The sequence below is a fragment of the Meriones unguiculatus genome, chromosome 4 (assembly GCF_030254825.1).
Source record: "Meriones unguiculatus strain TT.TT164.6M chromosome 4, Bangor_MerUng_6.1, whole genome shotgun sequence".
NCBI lineage: Eukaryota > Metazoa > Chordata > Mammalia > Rodentia > Muridae > Meriones > Meriones unguiculatus.
The window spans coordinates 54,012,998-54,030,001 of NC_083352.1; the positions used below are offsets into that span (position 1 = coordinate 54,012,998).

The 17,004-nt window shown below is 37.2% G+C and overlaps 1 protein-coding gene across 9 annotated transcripts in view; it reads left to right on the plus strand.

The window, feature by feature from the left end:
* Nek1 (NIMA related kinase 1) overlaps window positions 1–14,209 on the plus strand; it is a 134,354-nt gene extending 120,145 nt beyond the window's left edge. For all 9 annotated transcript variants that reach the window (XM_060381832.1, XM_060381824.1, XM_060381828.1 and 6 more), the window contains 5 exons: window positions 2,916–3,067; window positions 7,607–7,815; window positions 8,454–8,584; window positions 9,325–9,457; window positions 13,026–14,209. In XM_060381832.1, the coding sequence (XP_060237815.1) occupies window positions 2,916–3,067; window positions 7,607–7,815; window positions 8,454–8,584; window positions 9,325–9,457; window positions 13,026–13,039 (639 nt within the window). In that variant the 3' untranslated portion in view covers window positions 13,040–14,209. The remainder of the gene's footprint in view (window positions 1–2,915; window positions 3,068–7,606; window positions 7,816–8,453; window positions 8,585–9,324; window positions 9,458–13,025) is intronic.
* Window positions 14,210–17,004: the final 2,795 nt, after the last annotated feature.

Here is a 17,004-nt window from a genome sequence, read left to right on the forward strand (position 1 = left end):
ACTTATTGACTCTTTGTGAATTTCACATCATTCACCCCAATCCCACTCATTTCCCACTCCTTCCATGTCTGCTGTCTACTCTTACAATCTCCTTTCCACAAGAAAATAAAAAATGAAAAAAAAAATTTCCCCATGGAAGTTATCTTGTGTCACATATTATACCGTTTGCCCAAACAGCTTTACTTGTAAATGTCCGTTGCAATGAGTCATTGGTCTGGTTCGTGGCTTCTGGCTAATACTGTCTTAACTAATACATATAATCTGGTTTGGGGAATAAAGTGCACAGTTATTTGTAAAGGCTGTTTTGAGGAAACAGTGTTGAAGTTTTTACAGTAATAATCAGAGGACAAACAAATGTGTCCATCATAAACTGATTAATAGTATAAATAGAGGATTACTAATTCATAGTTTATATTAAAACTTGTAAAGATTGAAAGAATTCTTTGATGTAGAATTTGGTGTGAAATTATTAATAAGACTAGCACCTACTTCATTCACTGTTTTATGTAGTTCCCTTATTTTGAGAAAAAAAAAATAGTCAATGCTAAAAAGTAATGGAAACACTGGTTTTGAGATGTGAGGTGCCCTAAAGCATTGCTCTTCTGTTTGAATTTATAACAATGCCCAATACTCTCTAGTATGAAGAGTCAAGGAGAAATCCATACCTGAACTGACATAAGCTCTCCATGCAGTGCTGTGGATTACCTGCTATTTTTAGGATTTCTATCAGTTGGTGCTTGAGATAATAAAATATACTTTAAGTAATATGAAAAAAAAAATCAGGAGAATCAAAACAAAAAAAGAGATCTAGGGTTATACTTAAGGGGTGTAATTTGGGCTGTTTAATATGCTCATGGCCTGACTCCACTCTTTAACACCACACACATGAAAAGAATAGAAAGGTTCTGAGGTAGGGTGTGTGTGTGTGTGTGTGTGTGTGTGTGTGTGTGTGTGTTTTACTGTGGATGAAGATGCAGTGCATTAAAACATAAAGTCAAGCTCCAGTGACAATACTGACCATAATTCCAGATGCTACAGAGGGCAAGGCTGGTAGATTTAACGCCCAGCCTGGATAGTGTTAAAACAGATCCATAAAATCTATAAAGGTCTACCCTACAGATACACCAGTAAATGGATATAAACCTTGAGACGAGATAAGGTGTCAAATCATTTGTCCCTTGAAATACAGTTCTGATTCAATTATTCCATGATAGGATATAAAAGTTATATTATTGCACATTAAGGTATACACCTGCACCCATAGAACGTGGCGGGCCAAAGCAGGAGGGTTACATTCCTGGGCTGCAAATTGGAGGGAAGAAAGTTATTTTAACTATTAAAAGGAATAAATTAAAATTGAGATGTATTTCTTCAGATGAGCTAATGTTTTCACAGCCTAAATATTTGACATTCTCAAGTTTATGTAATTAATTTATCCTGTCTATTTTTGCTGACTAGCAGTCAGACTGAGTAGATTATGACAAGCTGCCTGCTGTACATACTTTTGCCTTTTATATAAGTGGCACAAATCTTATTAAGTCAAAAGCTGGATGTGGGACACATGATGGCAGTAGGGGGATAGGGGAGCACTGAAAGAGATGCCTCAGTACCACTGCCATCATTAAATGCTTTAGCAAGCACTAATTTTTAAGCCATTTTTGCCAGTTTCACCAGTTTGTGAAACTGATAATCATTTGCTTTAATTGCTGCAATATATAAACTATGTTCAAATCATGGAAACCTTTATTACTCTGAAAAAGTTGCACTAATACAATTGGCCAAATATACAAGTTTTCATTAATATGTTAAACACTGTGTTTTCTTCAAAGCCTTCCCTTTAACACAGTTCTTTTCAGGGCCTAGTACTTATATTTCAAATATCAGATTCCTTTAACCCAGCCCAGAGACTTGTGTTACAGTTACTTGTCTCATATCCTATTAGTCACATTCTAATTGTTGAAAGTTGGGTGAATAGAGACTCTTACAGTTATTCCTGTTCTTTTCCAACACTGATTTAATTTTCAACATCTCTATTGTCTGTATTTTGATTTTGGTTTTGTTTGTTTGTTTTTCTTAGCACAGTTAGTAGAGTTCCTTCTCAGTGTTGTTATAAATGATTCTTTATATTAGCATCAAAGAGCTTGTGCTTACAGCCTTCCATTTGAATGTGAGAGTCCTACTCAGCCCCGTTCTAAGTCGGTTTCTCTTTACACCAAGGAAAGGTCATGTGTTAGCCAGCCAGCAGCTTCTCGCAGTAAGCCATGCACAGGTTGCTGACTGTGCCTGATAGTGCTTCACCACACTCTAGACTGTCTGCTTCAGTTCTCTGCTCGTCTCACAGGGAGAGTTGACCACTGAAGGGAGGACTAAAGGACAGTGAGAAAGAGCAAGTGGGCACTTCTCGTACTGCCTGATTGCTAGCCCACTTACATTTTCAGGCCGTGTATCTCTAAAATAACCACTCCCACCCTTTCTGTGCTAGAGCCCAGTCATCACACACAAGTTTACTTTTGTTGTTGTTGTTGTTATTGTGTGTGTGTGTGTGTGTGTGTGTGTGTGTGTGTGTAAATACATTGGCTGAATTTTTAAATTTTTTTTTGAGATTTTCTTACATGAGTACTTTTGCATCATTTCCATTCCTCCAACTCCTCCCATGTATTTCCACATCCTCTCAAACTCATAATATATATATATATATATATATATATATATATAGAGAGAGAGAGAGAGAGAGAGAGAGAGAGGCTATTTAATATTGCGTATATGAGCTGAATTTCAAGAAATTAGGTTCTAACCTCAGGAATCCTTTAGACTTAACTACGTGATTTAAATATTATAATTAGTATTACCTCTGAGAGTCTCCTTTTGCTTTTAATTCTTTTTTCCTAATAAGCAATCTGTCAACCTCTCTGTAGCTGCTGAGGACATGCTCACTTCCAGATCTTTCTAAGCTCTTCCGAACCCTGATGGATGTTCCCACTGTAGGCGATGTTCATCAAGACCGTCTTGAAATAGATGAGCTTGAAGATGAGCATATTAAAGAAAGGCCCTCTGATTCTGAAGACACGTAAGTACAGCACCATTAACAAATGCTATTATACTTTGACATCTGAATTGAGTATAATCAGCTTTTTGATAATGTATGTCTGCCTTTAATTTACTGTCTCATTCAAGGCACATAAAAATGCTTTATATATGTGCTGACATCCATCTAGTCTACTAATGTGACTATCATAAGTAATTACTAAGTAGTAATTAAATAATTAATTTTCATAGGATGATGACTGTTGAATAGTGAAATCTCCATTATACTAGCATTGCAATGGGAAATAGAGAAGTATTTGATACTATGCACTTTGTCAGGAAAATATCTGAAAATTTCATATCCGACATGCTTGATTTTAGGATGTTTCAGTGAGGTAGACTGGTAATTTTATTTGTTCAATATATGTGGGAATGGGTTCATGTAACTCTGTGTCTGTGGGGGGGGGGAGTGTGGGTGTTGCATGTAACTTCATTACTTTCACAAAAATTCCTTTCCTAAAGACAGCATCTTCAACAAATGGTGCTGATCTAACTGGATGTCTACATGTAGGAAAATGCAAACAGAGCCATATTTATCACCCTGCACAAAACTAAAGTCCAAGTTGATCAAAGACCTCATCATAAATTTTAGCTTTTTAGCTTTAAAAAGCTTTTTAGCTTTCTAACACTAAATTTGTTAGAAGAAAAAGTAAGGAAGAGACTTGAACTCATTGGCACAGGAGACAACATCCTGAACAGAACACCAACAGTCAATAAATGGGACCTCATGAAACTGAAAAGCTTCTGTAAAGCAAAGGACACTGTCATCAGAACAAAATGACAGCCTACAGACTAGGAAAGGATCTTCACCAACCCTGTATCTGACAGAGGGCTAATATCCAGAATTTATAAAGAGCTCAAGAAGTTAAAAACCAACAAATCAAGTAATCCAATTAAAAAAATGGGGTACAGAACTAAACAGAGAATTCTCTATAGAGGAATATTGAATAGCAGAGAAACACTTAAACAAATGCTCGACATCCTTAGTCATCAGGGAAATGCAAATCAAAAGGACCCTGAGATTTCACCTTACACCCATCAGAATGGCTAAGATCAAAAACTCAAGTGACAATACATGCTGAAGAGGATGTGGAGAAAGGGGAACCCTCCTCCATTGCTGGTGGGAATGTAAACTTGTACAACCACTTTGGAAATCAGTCTGTCTCTTTCTCAGACAATTAGGAACAGTGCTACCTCAAGATCCAGCTATACCACTCTAGGCATATATCCAAAAGATGCTCAAGTATACAACAAGGACATCTACTCAACCATGTTCATATCAGCTTTACTCATAATAACCAGAATCTAGAAACAACCCAGATGTCCCTCAGCTGAGGAATGAAGACAGAAATTATGGTACATTTACATAATGGAATACTACACGACAATTCAAGGAAATCATGAACTTTGCAGGCAAATGGTGGGAACTAGAAAAGTTCCTCATCCTAAGAGAGGTATCTCAGAAGCAGACACACATGATATATACTCACATATAAGTGGATATTAGACATATAATATAGGATAATCATACTAAAATCTGTACACTTAAAGAAGCTAAGCAAGAAGGAGGACCCTGGGTAAGATGATCAATCCTCACTCAGAAAGGCAAACAGGATGGACATTGGAAGAGGGAGAAAACAGGGAACAGGACAGATACTTACCACAAAGGACCCCCGAAAAACCCTACCCAACAGGGTACTAAAGAAGATGCTGAGCCTGATAGCCAAACTTTGGACAGAGTGCAGGGAATCTTATGAAAGAAGGGGGAGGTAGAAAGACCTGGAGGGGATAGGAGCTCCACATGGAGAGCAACAGAACCAAGAAATCAGGACCCAGGGGTCTTTTCTGGGACTGAAACTCCAACCAAGGAAGATTCATGGAGATAATCTAGAACCTCTGCTCAGATATCCCCATGGCAGCTCAGTCTCCAAGTGGGTACCCTAGGAAGGGGAAGAGGGACTATCTCTGACATGAACTCAATGTCTGGCTCTTTGATCACCTCCCCCTGAGGAGGGAGCAGCCTTACCAGGCCACAGAAGAAGACAGTGCAGCCAGTCCTTATGAGACCTGATAGTCTAGAATCAAAGGGAAGGGGAGGAAGACCTCTCCTGTCAGTGGACTCAGGGAGGGCATGATTGGGAGGGAATGAGGGAGGGGCCTATAGCTGGGATACAAAGTGAATAAACTGTAATTAATAAAAAATAAATTTTTAAAAATAAAAAGAAATTCCTTTCCTGTGATTCATGGGAATATAGAACTCAGGAAGGAAATGTAACAGTGTTTTTTGAAACTTATGGGAAATGTTGGCCAAGCCTTAGATAATAACCCTTCTTGACCTCTTCAGTTTTAGCCTTCCAGTTGCCTAAGACAAGTATCTCAAACTTGTGAGGCTAAAAGCAAAGTGTCCTGTAATGAAACGTTAGAAAAAGCACAGTGTTAGGAGCCCAGTGCTGGGGAAGCAGGCTTGTAGCTCAGTGATAGAGTAGCTTAGTGTACGGGAGGCCCACGGGTTAAATCAGGATTGCTGCATCTGACACATTCTTTCCCAGTTCCTAGTGAGGCTTCGTTTTCAGAACGCCCATTCTCATCACTCCTCATGGAGACCTGTGGGTTATTTGTTACTAGGGACCTCATGGTTTGGAGGAAAGTCACATTAGTCCCTTGTTTTAGTAGGCTTACTGGTGAACACAACATTCAGCCCCTATGTGGCTGACAAAGTGCAAGGTAATTGGGTTTTGAGGGGGTTTTCTTCAAATATGAGTAAGATGAACAGTTTTTAACTGGGCAGCTGTAACTAAATTATTCTTAAAGTGCTATTCTATATCTGCTTGTTTATCTTTGAAAACTGATTTGGGTCCATATCTTTTTCAAGATTTTATAGTAAGAAAGCAAACTAAAAACTTGGGACCTGATTTCAAATTATTCTTGAGTGCTGACTTCATACAATATTGAATCCTCTCACACTTTTCTTCTGGTGGCAGTCAGGCCAGCCTCACTTATTTAACGTCCATGTGCCTTGTCCATTATCTCCTCCAGCTAACAAATGGCTTATCAGCAGGTCAACATTTAGCCATCACATCAAAGGTGAAATGATGAGTTAGGCTTGTCACTGAACACCAAGTCAAAAGACTGTTTTATTCTGACCAGATCATTTGCTGTAGCTTCCACAAAGTCAAATTAGTTAGTACACATAAGTACAAAATGAAGATATTTCTGTGTAAAAAATTTTCTTTGTCCATTAATGTAAATTGTATTTAAGGTCTCACATAGAATTTGTATCTGGAGTTGACTGTAAAGTTTAAAAGGGTCATCATCAGCCTTGTCCCTTTCTTACCACTGTTTCTAGTAGATGGAGCCCTCTGCCTAGGAGCAGATGTCTTCACACACCAGATGTCTTCACATACCCAGACTCTCACGTAACCCTGGTCTTCAGGCATGTCCTCAGAGACCAGTCCTGAGTATATCTCTCAGTTATTATAGAAGGGCTCAAGGACAAGAGGTTAGTCCTGCTTGTTGTTCATTGAGAAGGTCTCTTTGGTTTATAGTTTTCATGTCTCTAACATTAATTTTGATAAAACTTAAATAATAGGATGAAACTACATAGAAATCTAATGTTATGTACATATAAGATCATTTATTCCACATTTTAAATCTCACAAAAATATAATTTATATGCTGAACAGTGCCTTGAAAACAAGATTCTCCTGTGAAGATTACATATTTTAGAAATGTTTTCAAGAACATACACAAAGATAAATTTCTGGTGACTTATACTCACCATTCTACTTATCCTCATTCTACTATCCTAAGCCAAAGTACAAATACTGTGCAAGACCTGAAATCCATGTCTCTAAAGGCTCCGACCCATGCATGTGGGAATCCCAGCATATAGTACACAGCTAGTAGCTACATGAAGATTGTGATGAACTTTCAAGATTGTTTTTCCCAAATTTCTTTTGAACGTTTAAATATTAATTCATTTTCAAAAACAAACGATAAACATCTTTGCTTTTACAAATTGTCCACCTATGCCTGGGATACACAGACACAGAACATTGGTGCAAATTTCAGCAGGGACTGATGCCAATAGGTACATGGTTCTCTTTGGCAAATCAGGACCAATTTAAGCAAATCATTTAGTTTACAAATCACAGAATATCCCTCGTGTTGTATATTTCTCAGTTGTATTTATCTGCAATTCCTTAGTTAAAAAATGTATAGGCTGGCTGGGTGTGGTAGTGCATGCCTGTAATCCCAGCACTCAGAAGGCAGAAGCAGGCGCTCTGTGAGTTGGAGGCCAGCCTGGTCTATCAAGCCAATTCAGAGCAGCCAGAGTTGTTTCACAGAGAAACCTTATCTCAAAAAAAAAAACAAACAAACAAACAAAAGCCTGTTTAAGCTTATTTATACTATTTATCTACAACTTTTAAGTGGGAGAGAATGCATATACATGTTGAATTGAAGCACCATTTCAAATAAGTTAAGGTTTAGGTAATATTCAGTTTAATTCTTCAAATTTCAGTGTGTTTGAAGAAGCTGACACAGATTTACAAGAGCTTCAGGCCTCAATGGAGCAGCTACTTAGGGATCAACCAGTTGATGAATACAGTGAGGAGGAAGAGTCCGTCTTAAAAAACAGTGAAGTGGAGCAGACGGTGAGAAGGGCAGATGCGGCAGACGAGGAAGACAACCCCAGCAGTGAAAGTGCCCTAAATGAGGAATGGCACTCAGGTACAGGCTCAGGGTTGAGGGCCTGTTTCTTTCTCTGTGCTCAGTTAATGTAGGAGATATCTTCCTGTCTCATATGGACATCTCCAGCCTAAGGCTGAAGTGTGCATCTGTCTCTGTGTGTGTTTCACACAGGCATGCCAGCAGTTTCTCCTTTCTTCCTGTTATGTTACAGCAGTGACTTCTGAAGCATTTTTAATGTGCTTTTGCTCCCCGTTTCTTTACTTGTTTTTCTAGTAATGAAGATAATAGCTTAGTTTTGGTATGCTTCTGGCTCATCTGTGTCTGCATGCCTTTGCATGTTTTGTTTCATGTTTGTCAGCCTTCATCATAGGTTTGGCTGCTTCATTTCAGAACATAGAAATGAGTTTTTCCCATTTGTTTCCAAACTAACATTTAATAGTGCTGTTTCTGAGAATCTTTCTGTTGTAACCTGATTTACTACTTATGTCTTTAAAGAAACAATTCTCAAAGATTCCTTGGTAAGACAGCTTAATATGTGCTTTGATGTCCAGATACCGTAGTGATGACTGCTTATATTGAAAGTAGAACACAAGAAGCCATAATTCACTTGTCATTAATGCTAGTTTATTAGTGTAAAAATTACTTTTACTCATAAAGTACCTCTTTTTTTTTTTAAGATAATAGCGATGGTGAGATTACTAGTGAATGTGAATATGACAGTGTCTTTAACCATTTAGAGGAACTAAGACTTCACCTGGAGCAAGAAATGGGCTTTGAAAAGTTCTTTGAGGTTTATGAGAAAGTAAAGGTATGTAAACTGAGAGCATTCACTCTGGAGTGTGCTGCTTGAATAGGAGTGAAATGTTGACCATCTTTATTAGTCAACATTGGTCACTTCATCACTATCTATCTTTAGACATACACTGAAGTCTCCACTTAAGAGAAAGTTAATATTGGTACATTAATTATTAAAATTTAATTGCATCATTTCTCCCTCTCTTTCTTACATCTCTCATATAAGCCCCCTCCCAAATTCACAGCCTCCTCTTCTCTAACCATTGATGTCAACTATACCTATAAAAGAATACACAGATATATCAATTGGGGCTGGGCTGCCCATAGTGATTTATTCTCTGTATTTTAACTAGTTTTTCTTTCTATAATGATCTCCTGCTATTGTAAAGATAAGCTTCTTTGTTGAGAGGTAAGAACTGCACTTAACTGTGGGTATAATGGTGAGTACTTAGATGTAGTTAGGAATCATGCTAGTGTAGGAAAAGTGGCAGTAAAGGGTTTTCTTCTAAGATCCCTGACCTTACCAGCTGCATATAGCGGCCAGGTTTCTAGTACCAGGCATGATTTCCCTCCTGTTAAGCAGGTCTCAAGTCTAAATAGACAGCTGTTGGTTGCCCCCAAGATGTAAATGCCACTATTTTATACCTTTAGAGAACACTTGTGCTGTTCATTATTGTGGTTCCTTGACTATCACTGATTGCTTCTGTCCTTTAGAAGCCTCCATATTAACTTATATTTGGTAATTTGGCTTAGGCTATCCATGAGGATGAAGATGAAAATATTGAAATTTGTTCAACAATAGTTGAGAATATTCTGGGCAGTGAGCATCAGCATCTCTACGCCAAGATTCTGCACTTAGTCATGGCAGATGGAGCCTATCAGGAAGGTAAGTTTTGTGTCTTCATATTTTAAGCAAATGTGAGAAGGGAAAAAAAATAACAGATGTAAGATTAGGCTCTGCCATCAAATGGACTTTGATGTGATCTGTTCTGGAGCCTATCTGGTACTTTGAAGCAACTATAAATTTTACTTTACCCTGTCACATGATTTTGTTGCCTTAGATTCTTTAAGTCACCATCCTTTAGTTTGTAAGTAATGTTTAAGTGAGTATTTAACACTTTGTATATCGGTATTTTGTCTGCATGTGTGTATGTGTACCTGTGTGTACATTGCCCACAAAGGTTAGCCTGAGGGCATCAGATCTCCTAGAACTGGTGTTACAGAAGGTTGTAAGCCACCATATGAGTGTTGAGAATTCTATCCGTGCTCTTAAGCCGTCTCTCTAGCCCTTGAATTAAAAAATAAATAAATAAATAAAAATTAAGTCTTGGTTGAAAGTTCAACAGCTCTAGAAATTAGAATAATTCTCATCAATGATGCATCATTAAACTTTGCAGAGAAAGAAAATGTAAATTTTTGAGCATTAATTTATTTGGAACAGTTGCAAATACAATTAATTTGAAGATTTAATTCTTAAGAGCATTTTAAATGTTGATGTTTAATTTTAACAATGTAATTTTTCTTAAAATATATTTATATTTCCTCTTGTTAAAAAATTTAAGATCACTTTTAAAAGTATATTCAAGTATAAAATTAAAGTATGTTCTAAAAATGTTTGAGAAAGCAGCATATTAGGTAAGCACTAGACCAGGGATGGAGTAAAAATAGGATAAAGTTAAGGAGGTCTCCATTCTGAAAACTAGAAGAACTTTACTGTGAAGCAGGAAGCCCGACTCCTGCAGTCAGAGACCATAGAGCAAAGCATACTTAGTGCTTTAGAAGTCAGCAGTCTGTGTGGTAGAAACGGTTCTCAGGGGTCTGTTTGCTGTCTTGGTTTTGGTTCTTGTTTGAGACAAAGTCTTGCTTGTGGACTTTAGGATAGCCTCAAGCACATGTGCCTCCTTATTTTTTTCTCTACTACCATGCCTGGTTAGCTCTCACTTAGTTCTTTAAAATTCAGTTTAATACTGATCCCTTTAAGGGGGAAAGGGAATCAAAATATCAGTGTAAACTGTAATTTTAAGTCTTTGAAAATGTCCCTCAGCTGTACTATTATAAAATAGATGTTTTATTTCCTAAAAATGATAAAAGGTTGCTTGATCATTCAGAGGAAAGTCCCTAATTTAACCAGTATCTGGATCTTACAGGTTCCTGATTTTATTGAGATCTCAAACTCTGTCAATATGATACTGAAATGAGAAATAGCCTGTAATTTCTACCTCTGGGTTTCATAGGTTATTTCTTATATCACTGTGTAATCAACCAGCACAAGACCAGAGAATGATTCCATTTCGTAAACCTGTGAGATCTAGCGAGTTCTATTCTGATTTAGACTGGTCCTTCTTCAGGCAGCTCTCCACAAGTTGGCAGCGGTATGCTCAAGCTATAGTGTTGTTTGTCAGGTGTCTGAAAAGCTCTCCCCTAGGGGAGAGCTGTAACAATGAACTGAACCACAAGGTAGAATTGCACAGCTGAGCGGTTCCTAAAGGGTGCCTGTCTTCACAGAAGCCCATTCAGCTACAAGGGCCAAAAGCTAGGCTGGGCCATACAGCCCTCAAGAAGCACGATCAGTCTTGGTGTAGTACACAGTAGAAACAGAACTGACAGAGCCTGACTGTAATCTCTTCAGCCTAGGGAGAGTTTTAAAGCCGAGTGGCTGTCTTTACATACAGCAAAAGGCAAGATAGAGACCCTGCAACCTTTAAAAACTTCTTAGTGTATCCTATAACATATTCTAACTTACCAGTATAGCTACTGAATAAGCTCATATATATCATGTGAGTAAAAGCTAATATGCTTTGTTAAACATTAGATGGTTAAGTGCTAGACATGCACTGGGTTAAGAATAATGGGAGCTCTTCTTGTATGCAGCAGTTAGATCTCAAATCAAGTTGTCTTGTGTTTAGTTGTGGTTGAGAGCATATCAAAGAGATAATAAAGTTATATTATATACATGGTACTTATACACTTATATTCTCTATCTCAAAAACTGAGGTGAAAATACTGAGGAAAACACCCTGACATCAACTAATGTTCTAGGCATAAGCCTGTGCAGACAAGTGCACCTGCACACATACTTGAGCACACAAGTAGACCCACACCACAAACAAAATTTAAACTGTTTAAAATGATTTCCACTGCCTAGCCTATTCATAGCTGCAGTCCAGAGATGATAATTGTGTAAGTTATTTAAAACTGTAGCAGTTCCTTCACAAGGAGAGAATGAATGTAGTGTGGCCAATGATAGATGGGCAGAACTACCTCATCTTCCCACTGAGCATCAGCAGACCAAGCACATGATTTTTTTTCAGTGTGCCTTTCCTTCACATTCATTTTAGGTGGAGTGTTATATTGTGTTTATATAATGAATTCTATACAGGTATTCAAATGAATGAACCAAATCTTCAGCTATCAATATACATATATCCACAAACCTAATAAGTCATGTGTGACATGATTTATGCAACATCTAAAACAATCCTGTTTACTTTTGCCTATGTTTAATAACATTGAAAAGTATAAAGATGAATGGCAGTTTGTCATGATCCAGTATGTGCATTCCTGTACAGAAGGATGCAAAACACTGCAGTAGAGAAGGTGAGTGAAGACTGTGACTAACATCGAGAATATTTAAAATATCTTCGTGACCTGGTGACCAGCGAGAGCACTGCAGACATAGTAAGAAGCAGTGAGGGAGCAAATAGAAAGCAGTACAGAGTGTGGTGTTTGACGTGGCACTTGCATTTACTGGGGTAAAAGATAGTGCTCTTTGGCAGTGAAAAGCAAATCAATGTGCTTAATTCAACAGTATTTTCAAGAATAAACATTCGTAGGTGGGGACTGAGATCAGTCTGCAAAGCAATTAGATAAAATTTTAAAAAATAGATGAGGAAAAAGAAAAAAAAACAGTAAACGTTCTTGTGGTTTTATATTAATATGAATGGTTAACTTCATTATGCCATACTCATAAAATGTAATGCTGTACAGACATTGAAGCAGCATAACTTGTTCTACAATAGTTCATTGAGAGGTTTTTACTGTACAGAAAAGTTTAAAACTACTGGCATACCCACCAGAGACTCCACCGTGAACATTTATAATCTTGCTCTTTTATATCACTTGCACTTGTTTTTCTTTCTATTTTGTGTCTTATGTGGAAAACTTGTGTCTCCATTCTGCATCTTGGTCTAATTTTCTTAAGAGTGATTTGTGCTTCAGAAGGCGGTCTGAGGCTTTCTATGAACTTAATTTTAACACTAGTTGTCTTTGAAAATTTTTACTTCCACCTTCATTCTTTGTAATACTGTCTATATGTTGTACAATAAATATGTGCTATTATAAAATTACATTTAAAACTGAACTAATGACCTCCTTTAGAGAGGAAAAACTATAAAAATAAATAGATACTGCTTGAATTAAAATGAAGTGAATTATTTTTTTTCTTTTCCTTACAGATAATGATGAATAACCTCTGGACATTCAACTATGTGAAAACATTTGAACTTGGCTCCTGGGAACAGAGATTATTTATGAGAAATACCAAATTTAAGACAGGCATGTGTATTGCATGAAAAAAATTGAGAACTGTGATTTTTTTTCTGACAATTTATCTATTTTGTTTATTGGATTCTACAGTTGAATCCTGTAGAATGTGTATTTCTTTAAATCAACCCACCAAAGCATTTACTCAGAACTGGAATTAATGATGTTGAAATTTTCCACATGAATAAGGGACTACTTTTAGCAACTGTTATTCTGTGCAAGAAGTTGCCCATGTCATAAAAGGCCCACTTTTGGGTTTTCATTTAAATTTCAGCATGACTTTTTTTTCTGTCCAGGATTTTTCATCCTGGCTACCAGTTCTGCATTAAGTAATCCTAGTCAAGGGCTCTCTTCAAATCTCTACATTTGGAAGATGAAATTTTAGCCTTGAAGTTTGTATTCTCAGGTCATTTTTCAGCCACTGACTCTGCTGAGTGATAGCTAGCTTGGTAGAGACAGGCTGTAGAAACAATACTAAATCATTGAAAGATTTGATTGTGAAGGAATAGCAAAGTTGTATTTCCTGATACTTAAAGTTCCTTAATTTCTTCTCTTTCTCTTTATACAACAGATCTAAAAATCAGGCTATAAATTTAAACGTGGACCTAGCAAATAGCATAAAATTGCCTTTTGGTTTTTAACTCCTCTCATACATTTGCTTCAGTGGTCATCTGTATTAAAAAGGAGAGAGGGACTTTTATTTTTTTGGCACTATGACAATTTAATAGCTACTATAGGGAAATATTTGCCTGTTATTTTCAGTCTGAGGATTTAACCAGGTCATTACAGTGATGGTCACATCATTTCAGTTATGTGAAACTATATATAGAAATAGTTATAGTTTCAGAATATGCCAAGTATTACATAATTTCATTATCTACAGTCCCAATGCTCTTAACAATAAAAGCAGAAGTGTGTGCTTCTCAATACCAATCAGCCTGGCTGGTGTAATTCTCAGCTGAAACATGGATTTAGCCTTGCAGCACTGTTAGTAGTGTGTTGACTTTATTATGTATATTATTTCTAACATCCAAAACTAAATAGTTAATTTTTATATTTTTATTTTGTACTATTAAATTTTCATTATGTACCTGAAGTATATGATTGATTGTCTTTATTAGCACCATTCTCAACGTCTGTGTTGTTTTAAACAGACTCACAATGAGAGGGCTTTGTGCAGAGGAAGAGATTACATCTGGGAACATGATGCCAGGCAGTAAATAGGGCTGAGCTTGGGCTTTTAAGCAACCCTCCCTTGAAAGTTACCTTAATCTGCAAGAGCCCTTGGCAACCTAAGGACCTCCTAAGAGGCCCCACCTCGTAAGGTCATACCTTCTCCTTAGTGTCACTCCAAGAGCCGCATTTTCTGCACATGGACCCTTAGACGCCCAAACCATATTCAACCCAGAGCATATACTTAGAAAATACATGCTAGAAAACAATGAGTTCTGATTATTATCTGTGATGAAATGAAAGAAAGCAGATTTGTCTATATCAACTGTACTAGACAAAATACTGATCAGAAGGCAGTGAGTAACAGGCAGGAAGATTAATGCTAAACAGAGATGGGCTGAAAACAGTGAGTGCTATGGTTCTGCAACCTCACAGGAGAGAGGGTGGGGATGGAGAAGTTGTAGCCAAGAAAAACCAAAGCTCTCCATCATTTGTTGGACATTTTGAAAGCATGGGTTAAAGTACAGTTTATTACCTTAATCAGTTATAGACAATTCAATAATTTAAGCCTCAACCTTAAAACAGAAGTAAACTCAAAGTATCAGGAAGGAAATTATTTTTCTAAATGACTAATCAATCCAATGTAAACAAAACTGGAGAATCCAAGGTGTGGTTATTTAATGATATCAGTAATACTGATAAATCTGTATTAGAAATGTCTGGAATGAGGATGATTCACTTTGTATCTGACAGTCATCTAATGAGTTATAAGGAAATACAAAGCAGTTCCTACCAAAATAATTCAAATGTCTTTTCCTTGAACAAACCTTACCTGTGCTAGCTTGCCATAACAGAAAAGAGAATGACTTGAACTACAGAAATTTGTTTTCTTAGTATCACAGTGACTAGAAGTCCAAGGTCGTGATGTCTGTTGCAGGCTCTCATGGCAACTTGCAGATACGATTTCCTTATGAGGCACAGGAGATGAGCTCTCTACTGTGTTACTAACCCTATAGCATCCAGGCCCATTCTTAGGACTTCACTTAACCTTAATTGCTTCCTTGGCAGCACCATGTCCACTAATACTTCTTGGTTATTAGGACTTCAACATGAATTTATTAGGTTGGAGGGTAATCACAAACATTTAGTCCACAGCAGTATCTAGGCTCACATAAAAACTCTTTATCTATTTACTCATAGCCTTATATCTAATTGTGAAAGTAAAATTCAGTTTAAAGCCTTCCACACAGAAGCCATTGGGTTGATGGATCCACTGATAAATTCTCTCAAGCACTTCTGGAAGAAACAGTATGGATTCTACACAAGCTGTTCTAAAATATAGGAACACAGGGAACATTGTCTCTTCTCAGAGAGCAGAGCACACCTGTCTTCAAAGTGGGTAGGTTCGGGGAAAGGTGGAGGGAGATTGTGATCAAAGAGAACTAAGGATTCCTGAACAGTGATTTAAAAAAATTACAAATTAGCCAATCAAGCTCAACAACAGATCAAAAAGAACAACGGACTGTAACCAAGTGGAATATACACCAGCAATACAGAATGGCTTTCACATTTGAATAACGAAGCAAATCTTTATATCAGCGCAGATTAAAAGGAAAAATATCTTGACATGGAAGAAAAGCTCATTTGAAAGAATTGGATATCCATTCCCATACAGTTTCTGCAGACTAGGAACAGAAGGGAAACACCAGTCTGATAAAAGCCACCTAAGGACACAAACCTATAGTTGTCTCACTTAAAGTTTCCTCCCTAAAGGAAGAAAGATCATGGATTTCTGCTTGCTTCGTTTGAGATACCACCACAGTAATGAACAATAATCAGGAGAACACCCACAAATTGTAAAGAAAACATTCACAAATGGCATGGTAGGCAGGGCATACAAAACAAAAAACCCTAAGGGAGCTACACAGCTGCTGTGAAAATTAAAGAGAGCAAAGACCAGCTGGGGATTATAGCTCCGTCGGGAGAATGCTTGCCTGGCATGTATGAAGGTCTGGAGCCACATAAAAACTGGGCTGACTAGTCCCAATGCACAGGAAATAGACAGGAGAATCGAAAGTTAAGGGTCATTCTCTACTACATAGCATGTTTGAGGCCAGCCTCGACTGCATGAAATCCTGTCTCCAAAAAAGAAAAAAAAGCTGAGGGCACCCATTTATAATAGCACCAAAGATTATGAACCACTTAGCAACAAACTTGACAAACTGTATAACGACTGTATATTGGCAATTACAAAACATTATACAGAGAAAGTAGTATAAACCTGTTCATGAATCAAGTGATACAATATTGTTTACAAAAAAACTAAGACAAATATCTTTGGCTTAACAAATTACTTGAATCTGTTTAAAGGTACAAACTGTAAAAGAAAATTTGACCTCATTAAAATTACATCCTTACTTTTCCAAAGATTCTGCATCAAAAATGAAAAGTCCGGCCACAGGCTAGACTTTTTAAAGACTTGCTAAACATCTGAAAAAGATATCATGTGAAGAAAGAAACTGTAACAGTAAGATGACACAATTTGAAAATTGGAAAAATAAGTCATGTACATTCAAAGACTGAGGAGAAACTCATCAAAAGATTCATAGTAGTTCAACACTAGAGTTAGTTAGAACCTAACTCCCGCAAAGTCCCGCATGGTCGTAGATGGCATCCCCTTGTAGGAGTTACTGAATTCTCTGTCTTCTAACATACCTA